The sequence below is a fragment of the Phyllostomus discolor genome, chromosome 2 (assembly GCF_004126475.2).
Source record: "Phyllostomus discolor isolate MPI-MPIP mPhyDis1 chromosome 2, mPhyDis1.pri.v3, whole genome shotgun sequence".
Taxonomy (NCBI): Eukaryota; Metazoa; Chordata; class Mammalia; order Chiroptera; family Phyllostomidae; genus Phyllostomus; species Phyllostomus discolor.
In genome coordinates, this window is record NC_040904.2 from 193,691,725 (window position 1) to 193,718,173 (window position 26,449).

The 26,449-nt window shown below is 38.9% G+C and overlaps 1 protein-coding gene across 7 annotated transcripts in view; it reads right to left on the bottom strand.

Annotated features, from left to right (window-relative positions):
- Positions 1 to 26,449, bottom strand: part of RIMKLB (ribosomal modification protein rimK like family member B) — a 127,823-nt gene that overhangs the window by 31,663 nt on the left and 69,711 nt on the right. The window contains exons 1-4 of one of the 7 annotated variants that reach the window (XM_036019390.1): positions 18,401 to 18,705; positions 16,816 to 16,959; positions 16,385 to 16,605; positions 5,178 to 5,408 (exon numbers count right to left, since the gene is read on the bottom strand). In XM_036019390.1, the coding sequence (XP_035875283.1) occupies positions 5,178 to 5,352 (175 nt within the window). In that variant the 5' untranslated portion in view covers positions 5,353 to 5,408; positions 16,385 to 16,605; positions 16,816 to 16,959; positions 18,401 to 18,705. Of the gene's footprint in view, positions 1 to 5,177; positions 5,409 to 16,126; positions 16,606 to 16,815; positions 16,960 to 18,400; positions 18,759 to 19,242; positions 19,266 to 26,449 lie in introns of those variants that run through there. The other 6 variants (XM_036019388.1, XM_036019389.1, XM_036019392.1 and 3 more) reach the window with 6 other exon arrangements.

Below are 26,449 nucleotides of genomic sequence, written 5' to 3' on the forward strand. Positions count from 1 at the left end.
AATCTGGCAAAGGAAACAGACTTCCAGGAAGTCCAGGAAGCTCAGAGCCCCACAGAGCTTCCAAGGAACACCAAGGCACATCATAATTACATTTTCCAAGATTAAAGATAAGGAGAGAATCTTAAAAGCAGCAAGAGAAAAAGAAGACAGTTATCTACAAAGTAATTCCCATAAGACCATCAGTTGATTCCTCAAAAGAAACTTACAGGCAAGAAGGGGCTGGAAAGAAGTATTCAAAGTCATGAAAGGCAAGGACCTACATCCAAGATTCCTTTATCCAGCAAAGCTATCATTTAGAATGGAAGGGCAGATAAAGTGCTTCCCAGATAAGGTAAAGTTAAAGTTGTTCATCATCATCAAGCCCTTATTATATAAAATGTTAAAGGGATTTATCTAAGAAAAAGAAGATAAAAAATATGAATAGTAAAATGAAAACTAACTCACAACTATCAACAACCAAACCTAAAAACAAAACAAAACAAAACAACTAGAACAGGAACAGGATCAGAAAAGGACATCATATGGAGGGTTATCAGCAGGGAAGTGGAGCAGGGAGAAAGGGGGAAAAGGTACAGGGAATAAGAAGCATAAATGGTAGGTACAAAATAGGCAGGGGGAAGTTAAGAATGGTATGGGAAATGGAGAAGCCAAAGAACTTATATGTATGACCCATGGACATGAACTAAGGAGGGCTAAGGGGAATGCTGGTGGGAGGAAGGGCTGCAGGGCAGGGGGGAGGATAAAGGGGAGAAAAAATTGGGACAACTGTAATAGCATAATCAATAAAATGAAAATTTAAAAAAAATGCATTCCCTTGTCATAGAACTTACCAAAAGATTTAATTTAGTCATAATTAAATAAAACAAGACAACCAGTCTGACCAACTGCAAAAGGTCTGGTTTAATAAAGAGATCAAACAAACAAACAAACAAACAAAAAAGAGATTAGCCAGGACAGCTAGAGCAAACTAGTTCTAAATCCCAAATTCTTTTCATTATGTCACATGACTTCCCTCCAGATCCTTAGCTTTGCTAATTTCCTAAGCAGTATAATAGCTGGAAGACTCCTTTTAGCAGGAATATGCTCTTGATGGTTAGGTTGGACCTATGGTACCAAATACTTGAAAACCCCAGAATTCCATTACTTGCCTTGAAAAAAGATTTTGGAGGTTTGAACTCCTTATTCGTTTGCTTTAAGTTCCCCAGTGCCTTCAGGAGGTCATTCTCATCCCCTACTTCCAAATCCCTCATCCTCTTTTAAGGTTTTCTGTGGCAACACATACCAGATTCCCCCAAGCTCTATCCTCAACAAGACCATGGTTCCAAGTGAATAAAGGTAATTACTTAATTACCAGTTTCACCGCCGTGTACCATGGGTTATTAGACATCTCCATTCTGAAATAAGACAAAGAGTCCTAATTGATTTCTGCCCTCTCTTTGCAAAAAAAAAAAAACCCAAAATGTATCTCTGTATTAGTTCAGGGTATATGATATGTGAGCAACTAAAATATCTCTAGCTAATTTGAGCAAGAAAAAAAATTTATGTATACATAGAGGATTGGGCACAGACCTAAATAAAAAAAGAATGCTGATAAAACCAGGCTCACGAAAACACACAACACACAAACAGAGCAATTCCGGAAGTTCAGGAAGCTAAAAACAACCTGCAGTCTCATCAAGTCATCACACCAAAATCATTAAATTCCAAACTTTCTCCTTCTATTCTTAATCAAACTACTCAAATTGAAGAGAAACTTCCAGCCTTGGCCTAGCTTGACCACAATGGGGCAGCACACCATGCTCAAGTGACCCACCCCATACTTTCACCAGTGTTCAGCCTAGTTGTTTTGCTTTGTACATTTTCCTTTTTAAATTTTTTATTTTAATAACAACTGTTTAATTTACTTATTTTTTAAAGACTTTATTTATTTTTTTAGAGACAGAGGAATGGAGGGAGAAAGAGAGGGAAACATCAATCAGTTGCCTCTCATAGCACCCCCACCAGGGACTGAACCTGCAACCAAGGCGTGTGCCCTGACCAAGAATCAACCCGCATCCTTTCACTCTGCAGGATAACACCCAACCAACGGAGCCACACCAGTCAGTCAGGGCTAATTTACTTATTTCTTAGATGGGAGGCCTGGGAGATTATTTGGATAATGGCCTACAACTATATACTATAACTTTGTACATATGGATTGATTGGGGCCCAATACAATCTAAAACACAAGACATTCAAAGATATTTCTTAAGTGTTCCCTCTATGAAAAAGGGGCTGGAGGGAGACTCCACAAATGTAGAAGCATTTCAAGTACACACCAATACACATGACCACACAACATAGAAGAGGGAATTTCTTTTTTTTTTATGATTTAATTTTATTTATTTTTAGGGAGTGAAGGGAGGCGGGGGGGGGGGGGGGGGGAGAGACAGAGAGAGAGAGAAACATCAATGTGCAGTTGCTGGGGGTTATGGCCTGCAACCCAGGAATGTACCCTGGCTGGGAATCAAACCTGGGACACTTTGGTTCCCAGCCCACGCTCAATCCACTGAGCTACGCCAGCCAGGGGAATTTCTCAAATGGAAATCCATGTAATGTTAGCAAAAAAAAAACTAGGGGGGCAAGGAATAAATACTTAAGGAAGAATGTACCACAGGCCAAGAAATGAACAAGCTACATTATCTACAGCACATTTAGTCCTTACAGTTTAATAACATTTTGTGGGACAATTTTGGTTATCTTTGATAAGAGCATTCAGGGGGCAGAGAGACCAGGGACACTTGTAACACTTCACCACTATCTCATCACACGCCATAACCAAGGTAATTATTTTGACATGCAACTTATAAATAAGGACCTGCTTATTCACAGGGTGGGGAAAAAGTATGGTAGATTTACAGTTGTGAGTACGAGAAAATAGTGTTTATTTTTGTATTATAATTAATTACTGTATTATGTTCTATATGAACTGTAAACCTACTTTTCCCCCACCCTGTATCTGCAAGTATGTCATGTTGTCAAGTTTACCTCACTTCAACTGTCTAGAACTTATCATAGTAACTTTTATTCATAAAGCTATGTTCTAATTTATACTACTCAACATCAGGTATAAAACTGTAGCCATTTCCAAAAGCAATTTGACCTTTAATGTGAATAACTTTAAAGCATTAGAGGCACAACTAATCCAATTTCTTCACTTTCCTGAACTACTTTGGAAAGGGATAGGCAATCACTCTGATAAGACAGGTATAATCACTTGGTGCTGGCACAGAAGCTAAAATTTCATTCAAGTATCTCACTGAAGAATAATGAAAATGTAGATGGATCTAGCATTTAGACTAAATATAATCAAAGCTACCTACTACTTTAATGGGGGGAGGGAGATAAATCCCTAGGAGAAAAGATATTTCTCCCTGATAACTGAAGATACTAAATGTTCTTCCTTTAATATTGAAAAGCTTGTTTTCTAACTTAAGGAAATACCCAACTATGTATCCCACGGCCCAGCTAGGTTGGGAATGACAGTCCCAAATTCCCAAAAGATTAAGCAGAAAGCTGCTCAACCTGGCCATTCCTTGTCTAATTAACCCTAACCCTAACCCTGAATTGTCTAAAATGAGAAAAAACAATCACACTGGAGAGACTATGTGAAAAGGGTACTACATTAGTACTACCTTTCTGGAATAGTTTAGCAATGAACAGTAATTCTTCCTCTAGGAATTTATGGTAAAGGAATCCTACTTAAGGGCACCGTATATACCGTTCCTCTCACTCCATCCTTGGAATAACAGCTACTCATCCTTCAGGTTTTAGTGTCACTTCCTTGATGAGGCCTTCTCTGACCTCCCAATCTAATGCGATTTATTGGTGTACTCTCTCATATCACACTGTACTCTCCTTTTATAACACTTGTGTGTAAATATTCCTTTGACTTTTACATAATGTCCAGGTCTTCCATTTGGCTTAAAAAAGACAAGAACCCATGGACTATTATATTTTGCTAAACTCTACATCTCTCAGTGCCTAGTACAGTAATCTTGGCACACAGATGACATTCACTTGACATGTGAAAAACATTTACAGAGTATGTATGTTATAAATCTGTATGTATATGTGTGATCAATATATGAATGGCAGAATATCAGATGATACTTGATTTAATCTTTACATTTGGTATTTTTGTGTCATTTGTATAATTAAAAATATATAAAGCTATTAGTATTTTATAAAAGAAAAAAAGGCATAAACTTAGGGTGCCTAGTGCTATGCTTTATATCTAGTAGGTCTCTCAAATTATTAAACAAGAGCAAACATCCAGGGGAATATTTAAGAAAAAATGTCCAGAATAAATTAAAATGTTTTAATTATATAAAATAACTGTTATTCGGGGATAGGTTTATTAACTGATGTGATAAAGAAAAAGTGCCAAAGAGCCAGAATTAGCCCAGTGAATTAAGTCCAGAAGACCTAATAGCTTAACTGGTTAAATCCACCAAATATTTAAAGAGCTAATACCTGAATGGTTGCTGATTCAATTCTTGGCCAGGGCACATGCCTGGGTTTCAGGTTCAGTCCCCACCTGGGGTATGTACCAGAGGCAACCACTAGATGTTTCTCTCTCTCTCTCCCTCCCTCCCATCCTTTCTCTCTAAAACAAATAAATAGCCCTGGCTGGTGTGGCTCAGTGGATTGAGAACTGGCCTATCAACTAAAAGGTCACCAGTTCAATTCCCCACCAAGGCACAGGCCTGGGCTGTGGATCATGTTGTACAAGAAGCAACCAATTGATGTTTTTCTCCCTCTCTTTCTCCCTCCCTTCCCCTCTTTCTAAAAATAAATAAATAAATAAAATCTTAAAAAAAAAAAAAGAATCACATGAATTTTGATTCATTTACTAAAAGGAACCCCCTTAAATAACAAAGTATTTTAAAACTCTAAGATCGTAATAACAGAAGACAACTAGTAGATTATCTTTAATTCCCCTCCCAATTATTTCCTAAATAATAAGGAGTTTAATAAATATCAATGCTTTCATTTCTTTCAGAAAATATACTACATTTTAAGGTTAGCTACTATGCTAAGGCTATTATTGATGCCTTTGTCCTAATTATTCCTGAAACATGCAGAGTCACCACATACTAAGTAAAAGTCAAAAAAATTACTTAGTACAGACTTACCCAAGTTTCCTTGCTCAATTGTCAGCACCACTTCATCCATCACCACAGCCCTAAAGTCCAGTTCCTCCTCACAACACTTGGCCTTTAATGCTCGTAAGATCTCTTTTTGGGGATAGTCTTCCCTGATCCGACGATCTGTCAAAAACCACAATTTGGCAGCCACAGAGCTACACATCTTGATCTTCTTATTCTTCCTTTTCCTGATTATTTCCTCCTGAATGTATACTTTTTCTAGATGAGAGAGAAAATACACATACAAATCAAGAAATCTACTTACTTTCTGGTTTTCACACAAATAAATGCCATGATTACATACTAACTATACAAATAGGGTAACGGGGTAATATTACGACGTTTCCCCTTTTGTTCAAATTAAATTTTTTCACGCCATTAGAAATATGGAAACTGATAACCTGCCCGGAAATAAGATGCCTCCACTTTTCACTGGAGAAGCTAGTGCTATAATTTTGTAATTACAGCAGGTCACTTATCACATGCTTTCAATGCCATTCCCTGTATTATATATTGTCTAGGATATGCTTTAATCTGATTACCTACTGATTTATCCCCTCTGGCAAAATGCAAATCCCATCTTGATATAAAACAGAGACTGCAATCATCAATAACATATTCCCAAAGTTCTCCCATAACTACAAACTCCAGTCCATTCACTAAACTTTGTTTATTCCAATCAGAACAGCATGCTCTTACTGTTTTTATTTTCTTTAAATAGAATTTTTAAAAATAAATACAGCTTGTTTACTAGCATGCAAAAAAGGACATTCTTCTATAAACCGTTTTGCTTCTCTGAGTTTACATCATGAACAAGACAACAGTTGAAAATCATTTTCCTGAGAAATAAAAAGTTGTAAGTTTTACCAGAAAATGTAACAGGTGATTTCAACAGAAGAAAACTTTTTTTTTCCAAAAATAAAATTTCTACTATTATTCCAGATGACATGGCAAACCTAACAGAGAAGGACAGAACAAGGGCAAGGAGGAGAGGAAGCAATGACCATATAGACAGATGGCTTCCAGCATACCAGCAGCTAGAACTGGTGCTTCACGCACCATTCATGTGCTCTTCAGGATCTCAGTCAAAAGGGCCTGCTCCACAAATGCACAACAAAAGACAGATGTACTATGCATACACAAAAACCTTGGCCTGCCACGTCTGCCCCATGACCTCAAAGATACCACTCCAAAGGAGGGAAGGAATAAAATAATGTGGAACATACACAGGAGAGAGGGGCTTGTGGCTATGGAGAAGCAAGGAAGGGTTGAGCTTTCAGCCATTGTGAAGCATCAGGCTAAGACTCACATAACCCGCAAAGGGGATACCTCATGCCTAAATCCTTCTGGCTCTCTGTGCCATTGTTCCACAGCTATAATCAAGAACACACTCGAACCATAGGTAAGATATGGTAATAGCTCAACTTACACACTAGAAGATAGGATGTGGTCTTACAGAGCCTCCCAGGCCACTAGGAAGGATCTCACTCACAAGGAAAGGCTCCACAAAAGAAAAGTCAAACCAGAGTACCTAATATATAGATCCCAGTTTCACTTGAGAAGCTAACTGTAAAAATGCCCTCATTTATGTTGGATAGTTTTTGAAACACCTTGTCCCTGACCTCCAAAACTCCAAAGCCACCTCTGTGCCTCCCCTGATATTTAGTTCTTGAACACTGTCTGTTCACCAATATGACTGAATTTCATTGTGTAAAACTACACAGCAGTTGTGGCCCCAAGAGAAATCAGAATGAGATATTACAGCCATGAGCAACTAGAAAGGAAGAATATTCTTCCCATACCGACATGTCATCGCTCAAAAACTGCCCAGGCCTCAACATGGTATTTTCAGTGATTCTATAGTCAGACAACAAAAAGCATTCCAGGACTGCAATCTCACACAGTTCTGCAGCAACTCCATACAGATGAAGCCCAAGAGCATCTCATCTTGTCTGGCTTCATAGCATCATAAATTTTAAGTGTTTCTATACTGGCATGCAACAAACAACTGCAGGCTCAAATTAGGCTCCCCAACTCCTTTTATTTTCTTTTTAATGGGCTCAAATTCTCCTAACACTGGGGTTCTATCAAAGAACATGACGTTCCCTCTCTGGAAGAGCTGAAGCAAAACTCAAGATATCATTTGCTACAACTGGACCACATCCTTTTAGAAGGGATGTCTGCACCCGAATGGGGAACTGAAAGAATGCTCTTGCCCTACAAAAGATGACTATGAAAGAGGGAGAGGCTGTGTTGAAGAGGTCCAACATCAGTGTCAATGGCTGTGGTTTCTCAAAGACTGCTAAGTGGCAGGCAACGGCACAATCATCACCTTACTTGGAACTGAGGTATCTTTGGTCATATGGAATACATTTTCTTTATCAGCTTCAAAAGATTCCTGTGTTATACCTTGCTTTTCATGTAAATATTTACAGAGGCATGCCATACTGTATTCCAACTCATTATTCCTGTAACCCCAGTAGATGACATCCCCAGTTTGTAAAGGGCACATCTACTTCTTAACAACCTTCAACTTGTAATTAAGGTGCCATTGGTGCTGGCATCTTCAGGTGACACCTACCCAGATGTCTTACCCACTATAATTTTAGTGATCTCCAGAGACCAGCTTATGACCAGCGAATAAAAAGACACAACCTCCCCTCTGCCCAATGGCCCATTCCTATTTCCCCAGGATGAGTGGCTGGCCATCCTCAGGGCCCACAGCTGTTGCTACAGAAGCTGCTTGACTTTTTAAGGCTGCTCCACTGAGGTTCACATGTAACCATACCAAGAAATGGTCAGGTGAAGACTCTCCACCCCCAAAGGCTCATCACCCTCATCACCATCCCCACCCCGACCCGTGGCCTACCTGCCAATGCCTTCCTGTGGGCCAGAAAGGGACCAGCAGGTTGACACCCCCTCTGATGGCCTCCTCCTCCTCCATTATTTAAAAACATCTATTTTTCCATTTTCCCCACCCATTAATATCAAGGAGAGAAAACAAAAAAGTCCATGAGAAGTCAAAAGCATAAAGTAAATTTACACAGTCCTGGAGCCCAAAAGTACACACACAAAAAAAGATAGTCCCAAGTCTTAAAATTCAAATTTTATATTCGATTTTAAAATACAGAAAAGAGTCTGTAAAATAAAGTGTTCTTTCCCCTCTGACATTTAAAAAGGCTGGTTTGGTTACCTAATAAAGTATCTGTGAGAAAACAGTTTACTCTCAACTGTGTAAAATAAATACAGCAATTGCAAATGCCATCTATATGTACACAAAAATATCTCTCCTCTTAGACTATTAATCCAGATCAACTAATTTCTATCCTCTATTTCTTTATTTCCCCCAGAGTATCAAGAAAAACATACATGTAAATATCAGGTATCAAATAAATGCTACTGATTAACTGATAAAGTAGTTATGAAATAAAAAGAAATTCAGGAAGAATTTGCTTTTATATTAGAGATACTTTTCCCATGAAAACTTCTGGATAGACACAACATTTTTTTAAAAATCACTGTCACCCTGGCTGATGTGGCTCAGGGGATTGGGTGCCAGCCTGTGAACCAAAAGGTTGCCAGTTCAATTGCTGGTCAGAGCACATGCCTGGGTTGCAGGCCAAGTACCCAGCTGTGGGCATGCAAGAAGCAACCAGTTAATGTTTCTCTCCCTCTCCCTTCTCTTGTAAAAATAAATTTAAAAATCTTTTTAAAAATAAAAATTAAAAATGAATAAATAAAAATTCACTGTTATCTTCAAATAGCCTAAGCAAAGCTAATTAAATGGGAATCATAAATAAAGCAATTCACTCATTTTTCTTGTGAGGCCCCTTCCCAAATGGCAATTATCTTGGTAGGAAAAAAGCTAAATACTATGAAGACACTAAGACACCTCTTACTACTAGAAAAATTCTTTATTCTAGATAAGACATAGCATATGAACCCAGAATCAAAAGACTAAAACAGAATAAAATTAGGAGAAAAAAATGAATACTAATATACAAACTAAAATTTACTCCATTTGGCAATTTCTACACATGTGCTTTCAATGACATCATTCAGTCTTGGATGTGAAATTGGATCAGGTTTGTAGATAAAAATAACAAATGTATATTTTGAGTTATAAGCACTCTTTCATAGTCTCCTTTTCTGGGATTCTTTTTTCCTAATAACTCTCCTATATATAACCTTCATTCTTAACCTCTTCTGTCCTTTCTCTAGAAATGTCATCCTCAGCCAGGTTTCAGCTATTACCATTAAATACTGAATATATCATGAATCTACTAAATGTCTCTCTCCAACCACACAATGGTGCCCAATTGTTTGGTCAAACACTAATCTACACGATGCTGTCGAGGTATTTTGTACTGTAAATGTAATTAACATCTATAATCAGCTGACTTTGTTGTTGTTAAGTTTAAACTTTATTGTATTTTTTCCCATTACCATTTAGTCCTCTTATGTCCTCCGCCCCCCGGCAATCACCACATTATTGTCCATATCCATGAGTCCTTTTTCTTTTTTACTCCATCCCTCTACCCCCTAAGTACTCCCCTACTAGTTGTCATCTGCTCTCCATCTATGACTCTGTCTCTGTTTTGCTTGTTAGTTGAGTTTGTTCATTAGATTCCACATGAGTGAAATCACATGGTATCTGTCTTTCCCTGACTGGCTTATTTCACTTAGCATAATGTTCTTCAGGTCCATCCATACTGTCGCAAAGGGTAAAATTTTCTTCTTTTTTACTGCTAAGTAGAATTCCATTATGTAAATGTCCCATAGTTCTTTTATCCACTCATCTATTGATGGATATTTGGGCTACTTCCATATCTTGGCAATTGTAAATAATGCTACAATGAACATAGTGGTGCTTATGTTCTTTTGAATTAGTGTTTTGGGTTCCTTTGGATATATTCCCAGAGGTGAGATCCCTGGATGAAAAGGCAGATCCACTTTTAATTTTCTGAGGTATCTCCACACTGCTTTCCACAGTGGTGCACCAGTCTGCATTCCCTCCAACAGTACAAAAGAGTTCCCTATTCTCCACATCCTCGCCAGCACTTGTCATCTGTTGATTTACTGATGATAGCCAGTCTAACAAGTGGGACATGTTATGTCATTGTATTTTTAATTTGCATTTCTCTGATGATTAATGGCATTGAGCATCTTTTTATATATCTATTGACCATCTGTATGTCCTCTTTGGAAAAAGAGTCCATTCAGGTTCTTTGCCCATTTTAACTGGGTTTTTGTTTTTTTGGGTGCTGAGTTTTATAAGTACTTTATAAACTTTGGATATTAACCCCTTATCAGATATACCGGCGAATATGTTCTCCTATTCTATGGGTTGTCTTTTTATTTTATTGACATTTTCCTTTGCTGTGCAAAAACTTTTTAGTTTGATGTAGTCCCATCTGTTTATTTTCTCTTTTGTTTGCCTTGCCCGGGGAGATATATCTGATAAAAAAAAAATTCTATGAGCAACATCCAAGATTTTGCTGCTTATGTTTTCTTCTAGGATTTTTTATGGTTTCAGATCTAACATTTAAGTCTTTGATCCATTTTGAATTTATTCTTGTGTGTGGTGTGAGAAGGTGGGCTAGTTTCATTTTTCTGCACATATCTGTCCAATATTCCCAACACCGTTTCTTAAATAAACTATCTTTAGCTCATTGTATGTGCTTGCTTTCTCTGTCAAATATTGACTATAAAGATGTGGGTTTATTATCCAGAAATCAGCTGTGTTTTTATATGCCAATAACAAACTAACAGAAAGGGAAATTAGAAAAACAATCACATTCACAATTGCTTCAAAAAGAATACCTAGAAATAAACCTAACCAAGGATGTGAAAGACCTGTACACAGAAAATCACAAGACACTGAAGAAATTGAAGACTATACAAGTAAGTGGAAGCACATGCTGTGATTCCATGAATAGGAAGAATTAACATCATTATAGTGTCCATACTACCCAAAGCAATCTATAGATTCAATGCAATGCCCATCAGGATTCCAATGATGTATTTCACAGAACTAGAACAAATATTTCAAAAATTTATATGGAACCACAAATGGTCCTGCACAGCAAAATCAATCCTGAGAAAGAACAAAGTTGGAGGAATCACAATACCTAATATCAAACTATACTACAAGGCCATAGCAATCAAAACAGGCTGGTACTGGCATACAATCCGTTGACTTAAAGTAAAGGAGATTTCCTTCTATAATATGGATAGGCCTTATCCAATCAATTGAAGGACTAAAGAGTAAAACAGATTTCCAGAGAAACTCTGCATCAAGAATGTAAGACAGAAATCCTGAGTTTCCAGCCCACTGCCCAGCCCCACAGGCTGATTGTGATTTTGCCAGTACCACAATCACAGGAGCCAATTACCAATTCCTTAAAACTAATCTCCCTCTCCTTCTGTGTGTGTGTATGTATCATGTGATGTAATAAAATTGTACCTTTTAATGCCAACTTTGTGATGACTCAGGTTTTAACCAAAGATATTACTCTCAATGAATTCTCCAATTCTTTTCAATTCACCCCAAACGAAACAAGACACAATTTGTGATATCCATACCTGTATTTATATATGTATACATATAGACATAGAAATTTTACCCTCTTTCCTTTCCTTTACTCTATCCAAAGTCCATCAGAAGTAGAACTAAATTGCTCTTAGAAATGATGAAAATGGGAATAAGTGGTAGAGAGACAAAAGCATTAAGAAGAAAGATGGGGAATGGGAAAAACACCCTATTTGGGGAAGAGGGTGATTTTTGTAGGTATTTTTTTTTAATTCTCATTCAAGGATATTTTCTCATTGCCTCTAGAGACAGAGGCAGGGGGAGAGAGAGAAACATCAACTTGAAAGAGAAACACAGACTGGTTGCTTTTTCATATGCACCCCAACCAGAGATTGAACACACAACCTGGATATGTGCCATGACTAGGAACTTAACCCATGATCTTTCAGTCTACAGGATGATGCTCCAACCAACAGAGCCACACTGGCCAGGGCTGATTTTTGTAGATATTAAAGGTACAGAATGTAAGTAAATGATACAATGAAAAGCTCAGAAGAGTCTCAGAAACACCCAATAGGGTGAGTCCACTTATCCCATTACCACTAATAATATTTAATGTCCCTCTGAAACTAGGTACTTCCTACATAGTCACATCCTTTAGCTAAGATGACACTTATTATAAAATAACATGGAGGTGTAGGGTAGATACATTTTACCTCCTCACACAACCAAAAGGAGGAAACAACCAATTTAAAAACAAAAAACAACCAGAACCTGGAATGTGGATATTATGGCTACAGCTCTAACCATGTGGACTATGAGGACAGGAGTCAACTCTAGGAAAAGCACAATCACTTGTTAGAACCTGAATCCCTAACGACTGTGCAGTGTCGTGGCCTTGAATGCCTACTTCCTTTTACATAAGAAAGAAATTAACTGCTATCCTGTTTATGTCAGTGATATTTAGGGATTCTTTTATTATAAGCCACTGAACTTTACCTTCAAAAACATACTCTATCATACCCTGCTCAAGAGCTAAAATTATTCCCTTGACATCAAGGTTTGTGTATGTTAGCAAGCAATGGTATGTTTACAAATGGGACTTTTCTTTTTACACTAACAGAATCGTTTTACATTCGATCATTTTACTTTTATATACACATATATATATATTTTAGATTTTATTTATTTTTTTAGAGAGGGGAAAGGAAGGAGAAACAGAGAGAAACATCAATGTGTGGTTGCCTCTCACATGGCCCCCACTGGGGACCTGGCCCACAACCCAGGCATGTGCCCTGACTGGGAATCGAACTTGTGACCCTTTGGTTCACAGTCCGCACTCAATCCACTGAGCTACGCCAGTCAGGGCTACTTTTATATACTTTTTCGCAACATCCCTGAAGTGTTTCTGTATACTTCCCCCACCAAAAAACAAAATTATCAAAGTCAAAAAGTAGTTGTAAGCACAGAAAACTAAGCATTCAGTTAATAATACATTCAATTAATGTGAGTGCCTACAATGCACTCTACCTAAAAATACCATGGTAAACAAAAGACATAGTCCCAGCTCTCAAAGAGCTAAAAATGATTTGATGTTAAAATGTTATGAGTAAGAAAAGATGCTCAACATCACTAAAAATGAGGAAAATGCAAATCAAAACCATGAAACTACTTTACAATAGTAGGATGACTACTATTAAAAAAAACATAAGTGTTGGGAAGGAATGTGGAGAAACTGGAAGCCTTGAAAACTGTCAGAGGGAATGTAGTAATATGTTACAGCTGGCTACAGAAAACAGCATGGTTGTTTCTCAAAAAATTAAAAATGGAATTACCATATGACCCAGCAAGTCTACTTTTAGATATATAACCAAAAGAACTGAAGGCAGGGTCTCAAAGAGGTATGTGTACACACACGTTCATGACAGCATTATTCACAACAGCTGAAAATGGGAAGCAACCCAAGTGTCCATCATCAGATGAATAAAGAGGCAAAATGCAGTATACACATACTATGCCTTAATAAGAAATTAAATTCTGGTGTGGCTCAGTGGATCGAGCGCTGGCCTATAAACCAAAGGGTTGCCAGTTTGATTCCCAGCCAGGGCACATATGCCTGGGTTGTGGGCCAGGTCCCCAGTAGGGGGCACATGAGAGGCAACCACACATTGATGTTTCTCTCTCTTTCTCCCTCTTCCTCTCTATAAAAACAAATAAAATCTTTTTTAAAAAAGAAATTAAATTCTGATACATGCTACAACATGATGAACCCTGAAGACATTGAGCTCTGATATCTAAAGTAGTCAAGGTCAAAGACAAAAAGTAGAATGGTGGTTGCCAAGGGCTGGGGGCACTGAGGGAATGGGAAGTTAATGTTTTGGGGTTATAGTTTCAGTTTTGCAAGATGAAAGAGTTCCAGAGATGGATTTGGTGATGGTTACACACCATCACCAAATGGTGTGATGGTTAACCTGTGTGCTTAAAAATGATTAGGATGGTAAATTTTATCTTGTGTGTATTTTACTATAATAAAAGGAAAATTGGAAAAAGGAATAAAAATGTCATGAGCAAATTAACAAGCAAATTTTTACACGTTTTCAAGTAAAGGGTGAGAAAAATGTTAAGTTACCTGTAGCTTAGTTACTAAAATTCCCAAAATAGTCTGTGGTATATAAGACCTATTAAATTTTTTTTAAAAAGTTTTCTCTGGAATGCAAATAAACTTTCTAATGATTTCACTTAACAAAGAAATGTTATATCAAAGTATCTCTGGAACACAGCCCAAGATTTGAAAATTGTCCCTGAGATACAACACACAGTATAGCTCCAAGTTCATTACATTTGGCATGTTAGATGTTGGGCCAAATTTTCTTTGAGCATTTGGACATTTCTTTGACAAAGGAGTTGAAAAGCTATTAATATACTCAAACTGAAGGCTTTATAGATATGGCTATAACATTATTCCAAAGCATCAGGAAATTTCAAAAATTGCTATTTGGGCAAACCTGCATGAATTTTCAAGATGTATTGTATCAAAGTTTAAAATGCTATCAAGCATGGAACAGCAGAACAGTGACAGAGAACTGGTCTCATCTTATAAAACAAATTCATATTCTATTCTGGAGAGCTTATTGCCAAGAACATGAAGTCAAGAGCTAGTATGGGAAGGGGAAAGGGAGAAAAATGGAATACATAAGGAACTGAACAGATTAAACCATTTAAGTAAGGGGTAGGTTTGAATTTTTTTTTGTCACAACTTGGTAATAGTTGCCATTTTCAAAAGAAAGGTAGTAAAAATGGAGCATATCAATGTTCATACAAATTTGTTTTGCTAATTCACAAATTGGTACACATTTTATATAAGCACAGAGTAGAGTCCTCCAGACATTGCTGGGAGAACTGAATGACACATGGAAGTACAGAGATCAATGAAATTGAACTGTAAACTCCATAGACAGGATCCCTGTTTTCTTCTCTGCTGTTACCCACAGTGGGCAACACAAAACCCCATACGACAGACAAAAGTCAAAGGTTAGGAGTTATTTTAAAGGAGTATGCTATACTGAATCATAAAGGGGTATCAAAAAACCAGAGGTATTTTCAATATCAAATACCAGGCAAATGTGTACCCCATGCTATCTAAACACAGCTGCCAAAAATTGGTATTTCTCAAAACAAAACCACCTAAGCCTAATGCTACTTTCCACCATCATTACACAACTGATCCTGAAATAATTGGCTTTGTCAACAATTAAAGTTGGGGAGGGAGGAGACCAGTTTCAATAAGAGGAAAAAAAGATATAAGCAGATGGGCTCCATGCAGACCCAGAATCTAAGGGAGTAGATCTGGAGAGCTCTGTGGCTTTTGTCCTCCAAGCCAATTTTAAAAGAGAAAAAAAAATGGAAAAGAAAACACTGAAAATAACACCATAGCATTAGTTACTATGAAGCCAAAGCCAATCCTTTTTTTTGCAAACTTAACATGAACACAGATACATATGGCACATGAATCTAAAATACATTATGTACAGATATTTTTGGAGGTAGTATATTATTTCTTAACAACCCTTAATATGACAAGCAGGACAATTCCCAAGTAATGAAAGACAATTTCCCCAACATCTGTACCTAATCTCCCCTATTCAACCTCTGTTAAAACAACTGCACATGCCAGTAAAGCTCACATTTAAAAATAATACTTTTTTCATTGTTCCTACCAGTCTACTACCACAAATTTTAAAATAAGTATCACAACTTCTAAAGGCCATTTTCCCATATGCTTATAACTTAATACCACTTGCAGAGAATACTTTTTAAACTAACCTGACGTAAGCTCTCTACAAATCCTATCACTCAAGTATCCCCCCGAAACAGTTGTCAGCAAGCAACATACAATAAAACTCACCCTCCTTACTTTATGTTTGGTTTTCTCTCACTCTTCACATGTTGTTCGTGGGTATAGAAGTTCTTCCTCCACCCATTTTCACTCAGTTTAGGCCTCTAATGCCTGCTCCCCGAGGCAAGATAATAAAAGCTATTTCCCAAAGTGTAGAACAACTCACTCTGGTGGGTCCCTTTCCCCAATCCCTTCCAGGGTTCATGGTGCTCAGCCTTTCAGCTCACAGGGAGGGAGAACTTTTGAAAAATCAGTCTAGTGACTTACCCCAGTAGCAAATTCCAGGTGGAAACAAATTGGGCAAAGGAAGAATTGGGAGATACTTTAAACGATTTGGTTCATCCTGTGCCCCAACAAACTAATGCCTGAAGCTTGGCTGGTGTTCATTGGTCAGAGGAAAAAAGAATGTCCACTTTAGTGTGTTTCTTCACAATATTGCTGAGAAGGGATAAGAGGATTTACCATAAGATGTTGCTGGTAATTTCCCTCTGGAGAGGAAAAAGGAACTGAATGAGAAGGGAAAAGGAAAAAAAGGATAGTCTTGATTTCACCCTCCCCTACACCCCTAAATGCTATCAATCGGGACTCTAATAAAACATGAGAAAATTTTTAAAAGCTATCCCCACAGAAACTAAGATAAGTGAAATTCTAGCTGGTAGTCAAAAGTCTAAAGGTTAGATAGATATGCAGCTCCTTACCCCCTGCAGGGGGGAAGGCGGGAAGAAAAAGTGGCTCTTGGCTGAGTGGAGGATGGTATGTGACTGAATTTGCTGTTCCCCTTCTTGGCTCTCTGTTCTCAGAATCACAGACTGCCCCCCTCCCTGACAAGCAGACTCCAGCACCTGGTGGGGGTAAGAGAAGACAAGAGAGAGAAAAAGGGAGACAGAAAAAGATAAAAACATCAACAGCCACGTTGCCAAACTAAATAGGACTAACCAAGACAGAAAGCAATAAAAAAAAGATTATCTCAAAACAAAATAGGCATCCTCCCCTTTGATACACTAACCAAATAACACAGAGTAACTGAGACTGTTCATTTTTTAATTAGATGTTTTCTAAAAGTCTAAAAGTTGGGAAATGAATCTTAAATTTCCATGGCTGGAATTTCAGAGAGTGTTTTATTCCAAGTGAGTATCTTGGCATATCTTTATTTTGACAATGAACTGTTCTTTTAAAAAAGGGCGAAAAAAAGACCTTTCAACTACCCAGTGTTGTGAAAGAATTAAAATGAGATTAAATAACATTTAAATCTTAACGGTTACATCCATTAAAATAATAAATATCCATAAATATAATAAACATGTCGAGCCCACAAAAAAGGAATGTCTTCATTACTAAGATGCCCATATACTTTCCATACAGATTTAGAGTTTAACCCAACTCCACAAAGATATGGGAACAATTTCGTAATTAATGGGAAAATAACACACTGAATGAATTTACGTCGAAGTTACTTTCAACACGGTTAGTATACGATACTAACCATAGAATATGATTAATGCCCCATCCCTATTCATAAATACAAATGGGATAAAATACTGGGATTACAAATCTGCTGTCAGGCAAAGGAATCTAAATCTGAAATTATCCCCTAACAAATTTAGATGTTTTAAGGGGGAGCAAGGGGAGATAAGGATTGCATATGCTTAAAAAAAAATCAACCACAACAAGCAATTATTTTGACCCCATTCTTATTCAGAGGGCCATCAAAGGAAAAGAGGAATGACTGTCACACTCTCTAAAATTTACACGGAAGGGAGAAAACATGGAATTAAAAACATCAGGAGTGCAGGAGGAACACCACATCCTCCTCCTTCGGTCACACCACAGGAATTTGTCAGACGGGAGCAGGGGCAGCAGAGATTACCAACCACACGGGGGGACAGGTTAGCACAGCGCATTCCCAGAGTTACCACACCCCCTCACGACAGGGAAACCACACTTCACGCCCGAGGTCGCTGTCTCCCCAGCGCGACCGTCCCAGTCACACGCACACGGCATCACGGACCCCCTCCCAGCACACCCAAGCCCAGGTTCTGCCTCGCGCCCCACTGGCTCAGGCTCTGAAGCGACGACCCCCGGCCTTCACCAACCCCCGGCCCCCGGAGGGCGCGCACAGCCCGGTTCCCTCCCTGGGCCGAGCCCCCCGGCCCCCGCCCCCCACTCGTCCCCGAGTCCTTTCCGCACAACTTGCCCACAGAGGGAAGGACGGCGGGGGGTATGGGGGGGCGCGCCTCCGCCCCATCCCGCGCACGAGGGGAGGGAAGCGCCGGGACCGCTCACCTGGCTCGGGCGGCCACTCCCCCGATCTCGGCGACCGAGCCGGGTTGGGGCCTCGGAGGGAAGCGCGGGCTGCCGAGCGGGCTGAAGGTCCGAGAAGGGGGATGGGGTCGGGATGCCGGGAGCCGCCTCTTTTCTCCGCAACCGCGGCTCCCGCAGCCAGGCCAGGGCCCTCGCACACTCGCCCACTTTCTCACTGTCTCGCAGTCGCCCTGGGTCGCCCTCACCCCAACTCACACACACATTCGTTCTCACACACACTCGTTCCCACATACACTCACACACTCACGCCCAGCCACTCCTCGCTCCCTCACTCGCCCGGCGTACGCGCGCGCGCGCCCCCGCTCACACAGCGCACGACGCCGGCGGAGGCTGCCCTGCGCTGCCCCGGACCGAGGAGCCGCGTGCAGAAACCCCGCGCGCGCGCGCGCGCCCCGGCTCCGCCCTCCAGACGCGGCTGCGCGGCGGGCAGGGGGCGGTGGCCGGCGGGACGAAGGGCCGGAGCAGCGGACTGAATCCGGCCCACGGGTCTCACACCTGTGCTGAGACTAGCCGTCCAGGCTCCCGGCGCCCACCGGCGGCCATCGCCGGCCTCTCGGATTGCAGACTGGCGATGGAGCGCGCGCGCTGAGAGGGAAACGGGAGCGCGAGAGCGTGTCGAGGACGCGCCCTCCCCACCCGCCCCACAAACCGTCCTCACTGAGGAAGGGGAACGGCTGAGGGAGCGAGGTTCGTTCCCGACTCGAAACCGCGAGATTAATCCCTTCCGTTGCACGCTCTCCCGGCCTTCACATTCCCTTCTCCCACCGCATCAATCCGCGCTGCGAGCCCTGGCGCGAGCTCACCGAGCCTCTTGGACGCAGTGTCCACGCTTCTGCCTCCCGCGCACCGTTCTGACGGCCTCCGCCTGGAATCCGGGAGGCAAAGATTTGGTGACAAAGATCATTCATATCCCTCAGGTCCTTTTCCGTGTACCGAGTAAAAACAATGCCTCTGTATATCGAGAGGCATTTTTTTTAAAACCACATTATATATTCTCAGAGCTTTCAAGATACAGGTTTTAAGGATAAAGGCAGGGTGGGGTGGTACAGCCAGTTTAGAAACCAGGAGAAGCCTTGGGCAAATCAGTTACTTAACTTCCTCAGATCCTTGAGAAGATATGAGTATATTATTCCAAGGTTGCTGTGAGATTAAAAATGAGATTATATATTTAAGAGCATTTTGCAATTCTCAAACTATACAAAAATACAAGGGGGCAAAGAATATGAATATGTTCAACTACATTACTGCTCCGTTAACAATTTTTCTAGATCATAAAGAATAAAAAACTAAAGGCAACAGAGGACTTGCTATTTCGTATGGAAAATTCATTTCTAAATATCCTGTCATTTATTACTGCCAGGGATCCCAGATATGATAAAATAATGCCCTAACCAGTTTGTCTTCTTGCAGGCCACATCTCCCTTCTCAGTCACCTTAGCCAATAAATTCTTCGCTGCGCTCCTTTCCCAGTCTTTCGGGTCTGATTTTTCTGATTTCCTTCAGGGAACCTAGAATAAAACTTCTGGACTGGATCAGATGTCAAGTTTCACATAATCTATGTGATCTTCTGAAGTAATTTCTCTGTATCTTAATCTACTCAGCTACAAAAGTTAACTAGAAAAATATTTTACAAGCCCTGGCTGATGTAGCTCAGTGGATTGAGCTGGGGCTGCTAACCAAAGCATGGCAGGTTGGATTCCCAGTCAGGGCACATGCCTGGGTTGTGGGCCACATCCCCAGTGGGGGCCATGTGAGAGGCAACCACACATTGATGTTTCTCTCTCTTTCTCCCTCAGTTTCCCTCCCTAAAAATAAATAAATAAATAAAACTTTAAAAAATATATTTTAAAAAATGTTTTACAAAACCTATAAAAATGGCTACCTACTTCATTGAGTAGTTATAAGGGGCAAATGAGTTAGAGTATATAAGACTTCACACCTGGCACAAAGCAAGTACTATTATGTGTTCACCGCTATTATGTCACTATGAGTAATCTAGAATAGTGAATTATTTTCACAAAGGACACATTTAGAGGAACAAATAGAGGTAGTATGGGATAAACTATCTTCAGAGGAAAGGATAGAAGTATAGACAACTACCATGTTGCTATTTACTTCCACTCTGATATTCAGTCTCCTGGAACATAAAGTACAATATATCCAGACTAAAAACAAACAGATAAACATTTTATTATCACAGGAAGCTTGCTCTCAGAGATACTATGATAATCTGACAGAAGATACATAGGGAAATTGATTCAGGGAATGGTTATATGACCCCACCCAGCAGAGGATCAATAATACCGCCTAACCTATCCTTCAATTCCACTCACTTACTTGAATTGGAGCCCAATTCATGGTAACCATGCATCAGAAAAAGCAGGTTATATGGTGAAACTGTGGGTAGAAAATGTTAAACTATTAACTCACTGGCCATTTGTCTTTTAAAAAATGCTATCATTCCATTCAATGTTTCGGCACTATGTGCCAGACACATTCTAAAAAAATCATAATGCATAAACGACATTGCTTTTCAGAAAAAAGTTATATTTTAAAAAGCCAATGATATAGCTTAAACAGATGATATAATAATGAATAATGATCAAATTTATACTTTATATTTTTGTATAAAGTAATGAGGAAGCAGAAATTATTTTTAGCACTTCCATAATGGGAAAGCAAGGTTCAAAAGGTACAGTTTCTTAGATTTAATCATATTGTTTGTGCTTTCATATGTTTAGACAGGAATGGGCACACATCTCCTTTGGATAGCAATGTATACTCAAAAGTATTTTAAGGAAATTGTTTTAATCACACGCCACTCATTTTTACCCAGTAAATTGAAAGATTGCAGGAGCCTTTGGGATCAGCTGAATACCCTGAAAAGATATAAGTAACCCAGCATCTCTTGAATCAGATGAATCTGATTTGAAACCACAGCTTCAATTTCTAGTAGCTTGGGATTGTTGCTTAACCTCTATGAGCCTCACTGTTATCATCAATGAAATGGAGAATTAAGTATTTCATTAAGTTATAAGGATTAATGAGGTAACTCACATATAATTCACTACATAGTAAGTGCTCAATAAATATTGGCTATTACAATACAAGACTTTATACCAAAATAGTCAAACATCAGTGTTTAGATATGTGTGGTAAAATTTACAAAGAGTTATAAATACTTACTGCATGTCCCTATGCATGTGAGACCAATCCTCTGGTGAATAGTATCTGAGATGAAACTGAAGTGCATTCTTTGCCTAAACCAGAACACTCCCAGATTTTTGCTCTTATGCCTAGACATATTAGAATCAAGGGAGAGCTTTTAAAACTGACTGAATCAGAATATCTGGAATTGGTGTCCAGGCACCAATATTTTTTAAAGCACTCCAAAGAATTCTAATGAAAACGAAGGTTTAGACAAGAGATATTAGAATTAACTATATATGACTGTATTAAAATGTACTGTGATTTAGATATTTCACTTAACCAATCAGATTACCTCATTAGATTATAATAGCTAGATTCGCAGCAAGAAGCATTTTTTAAATTTATTGGTAGACAATATGAATATACGAGGGGAAAAGCGAAGGTTTGATGAAAACAAAATCTCCCCTAATAAATTGCCCACATCCAACCGACCCAGTGTCTCTGATCATAGTGTGTTGCATTGGTGTATATCTACATCAGCCAGAAAAGCATAACTTACTATCATCTAGATTGCATGTCAAGCAAAAATCTCTGAGTACCCCATAGACACCATCTGGTGCAAATCTTTTCCTCCTAGACTTAAAGGCAAGAAAACAAGCTGGGAATTGATCAAAACTAAAAGTAGTAAAGAGAAGAATTATAAACAAGAATGAATCCAGGATTGTTATCAGTACCTAAAATAGTGTTCATTTGTGATTAATGTAAAAATCATGTGGCTGGAGAAAATGTAGTGGGTGTCTTACATCAGATCCTACACTAGCTAATAAGAGACAGTTTGGGCAGCTGCAGTAGATCTAGCTCACCCCACTGCTTCCTCTCCCGGAGCCAGCCGGCTAGAACCAGCCGACAACAACAGTCTTCACAGAATAGCTAAACACTGATCTAGCCTTTCTCCACCCACACCCCTCCTCCTTTTCCTCCACTCCATTTCTGCACATTAAACTGAGCGCCTCTTTAACTGTGCTAAGAAAATGCCAATGCCAGACACAAAGGAGGATGAAGTGGGTAAAGGCAGGAAAGACTATATATTGGCTGAATAAGAGAAGGAAAGGATGTAAAAGAAAAAAAAGAATAAGAGGAGTGATGTAGGTTTTCCTCCCCCTTCTTTAATTGTACTTGGTTGTTAGTAATATTTCTTTTTCCCTACTACATAGAAATAACCTGGGATGCTACTTGAAAATTGCAGATTTCTTGGCCCTCCTTCCTGATCCGAATCAGCCTGTGTTTTTGCATTTTTGAGTCAAACTCAAAGCCTATAGAATCAGCCATAAGTCTGCATTTTTAATAAACATACCAAGTGATTCTTAATACATGAAAGTTTAAGGTGTCTTTTTAAATTTTTTGGTTCTTAATTACAGTTGACATTCAATATTATATTAGCTTCAGTTGTACAGCATGGCGGTTAGACATTTACATAATGTACAAAGTGATCCACCAATAAGTCTAGTATCCACCTAACACCATACATAGTTATTACAATGTTATTGACTATATCCCCTACGCTGTAAAGAATAGTATCTTAGCCCTGATTGGTGTGGCTCAGTGGATTGAGCACCAGCCTGTGAACCAAAGGGTCGCTGGTTCGATCCCGAGTCAGAGTACATGCCTTGGTTGCAGGCCAGGTCCCCAGTAGTGAGTGTGTGAGAGGCAACCACACATTAATGTTTCTCTCCCTCTCTCCTTCCCTCCCCCTTCTCTAAATAACATCTTTGGGGAAAAAAAATAATAGTGTCTTAAAGAGACAATCATTTGTAAAATGTTCTTGATTTAAAGCACTCATAATTTAAAACTCATTTTAGCCTTAAGCAACCTTGTAAGGTTGAGCAAATAACATTAGTCCCCTCTAACAGAAGAGAAAATTGGGGCTATGAGATAAAATCACTGGCGGTGATTTCTTAGTCTCCTGATTCCTGGTCCACTATAATACCTTAAAATATATCAATGTGGGGAGACCTGAAGAAGAGAGAATGGAATAAGTAAATGTGGAAAGGCAGTGTGTTCTCTCTAAAGATCAGAGGAATTATCAACTAATAAGGGGGAAAACCGCTCTACTCAGTGCAGGAAAATATAACTGAATTGGTAGACATTTCAACCACAGATGTGATATGTAAACCATATAAGAGCTTTGCGGATCTGTCACACATTTATGTCACCAATAGCACCCTGAATGATTAATAACATTTACAGACTGAATGAATGGAAGAATTTGGAAGCATCCTAATGACTCTCACCACTGTGATTGTCCTGGTTCTCTTTGCTGTCTTTTGCATGTTGAGGAGTTAGACTAGGGAGCCCTGTTCATTAGTCCAAGTTCAATTAGGTATCTTCAGTGCAAAAAAACAATGTAACTTATATATATTCTGTCCAATTCTTATATTCCCTATTTTATTTTGCTATCAAATCATATTTGCTCTGTGGGTTTTCAAACTCATATTGGTCATTGAGCTACAAATGCCTTTAAAATCTTCCTTGCTTTTCCTATTTAACCTTTCTTCTATCTGCCCTACCTTGGTTTTTCACTGAATCACTTGGTTTTTCTTCTCTCCCTCAGTATGGTGCCTTTCAGTTTGGGTTTTATCCAAACAGCATGATATAAAATCAAAGGAGACAGTAAAGAGAAAGAAAGAAAAAATGAAAAAGTAAATCTATGTTGAGTGGCACAATAGAATTACTAGGCAAGTCTCTAATATATTTATTTCAATCCATCTTGGTTGTTTCCTAGAACTTTTCTGGACAACTTAGACCAACATAGAGGATCTGTAATACTGGCATGCTTAGTAAATCAATGGTGAAAAGAGGAAATTGCCACAGAAATATTTGAAACATATATAGTTATATATCTGTTCCTAGTCTTATAATAAAGCTAGTGTGTCTTAGAATATGAAATCTTCTCAGAACTTTATTAAGTAGTTTAATACTCCTAATAACCCTCCTGAGTTTGAGTACCTTCTATTTACAAATGAACAAACTGAGGCACTGAGAGACTGAGTAACTTGTCCAAACTCAAGCTAGCAAATGCAAAACCATGATTTGAATCCAAGCATCAAAGTACATGCTCTTATCCACTTCTTACAACCCCCTAAAGACTGTAAAATTAATCTTATTTGCAGTTTTCCCCCACTTCTTAGTGTGTTTTGTTTAGATATCAATGCCTACTATTTTCACTTCTGTCTCCAGTATCATATACAAACATTTGAAAAATAATAGTACATACATGTTAGAATTTGTCACAAAGGATCTAAGAGTTCATTAACCAAGCATGCCTATAAAGATTTAACAAAAAATATTACTAATATACGTGTTCTTCAAATATACACAAATTCTATTTTGATTAACAAAGAACAAATCCAGTTAAACCATAAATGAATTTGCTAAAGTCATACAACTTTTTTGTCATTTTGCTTTTTCTCACATTTCAGATACTAGCAATACAACTACTACCCTGTGGGACACTGTGAAATGTATTGAGGTTTTAAAAGGGATTCACCAACATGCTGGACAAAAAGGGTTTGGCAGAGAAAACAAGGTTGGGCACCTAGTAGAGAGGGCAAAAGTAGGTCAGTGTCCCCTGGCAGTCACAACTGGTACAGAGTGATGTCATTGAGAAATGGGGTGGGAGGCAGGGGAAGTGGAATGTAAGGTGGGGAACCAGAGAGGAAAAAAGAGAAGGAATTTACAGAGGTGAACGTAAGTCAGTCTTTTATTGATTACAGAAACAGCTGAAGCACCACTTTCTCCTCCCCACTCCTGGCCTGCTTTCTTCTAGGCTTCCTTCCATACCTCTGTATCATCATGAGATGATGACGCTGCTGGAGACAAAGACACCCTAAAAAGGAATGAGGAGAAAAACAAGACTGGAAAAGAATTATTTTGACAACAGAGAGAGTTGAGAAGAAGTGAAAGAGAATTTTAATCAAATCCAGGGAAACATGACAGAGAAGAAGAAATAACAAACAAGGAAGGCAGACCACCAAAACAAACGAACAAACAAACAAAAAGCAGGAGAAAGAACTTAGCCCTGGCCAGTAGCTCTGTTGGTTAGAGAGTCCTCCCGACATGCCAAGGTTGTGGGTTTGATCCTGCTCAGGTCAGGGTATATACAGGAATCAACCAATGAAGGTGTAAATAAGTGGAACAACAAATACGTATCTCTCTCTTTCTCTTGCCCTTCTTCTCTCTAAAATCAATAAAATTTAAAAAGAAAAAAGAAAACACTTCGGGATGGTGAACACACAGCACATTTACAGATGACGTATTATAGAATTTTACACCTGAAACCTATAATTTTATTAAACAGTGTCACTCCAGTCATTTTTTTTTAAACCAGAAGAAAGAAAAGGAGGAAAGGATGGCTAAATAAAACAAAAGACATTCATGAATAGAGCAAAAGTAGTATTGGAAACATAATTCTAGTAATTTCCAATTACTTAGATTTTAAAAAAATGAAGTGAGCCAAGAGTTGAGAAAGACATTTTAGGGGTTGTAATTTGAAATAATCAAAAATATGTAATGTGGCAACAAGGGAAAACTGGGATGCTCCCAACTAAGACTTCCCTTCCCAGCCCACAGCCAAGGTCAAAGTTATGCTGCCTCTGTGTTTATCTATCTAGCTCTAGAAGAAGTTCCCATGACTAAGTTAAATCTCTCTCTTTCTGTCTCTTTTTAGCTTTAAAATTCTGTTTTAATCACACAGGGATTAAAGAGATTTAGCTCCATGCCTGTCACACTGGGTTTACTTTAAGGAAGCAGTGATTGGTATCCCTTCCCAAGAGAGCTGTTGACAATATTACATTTGTCAAA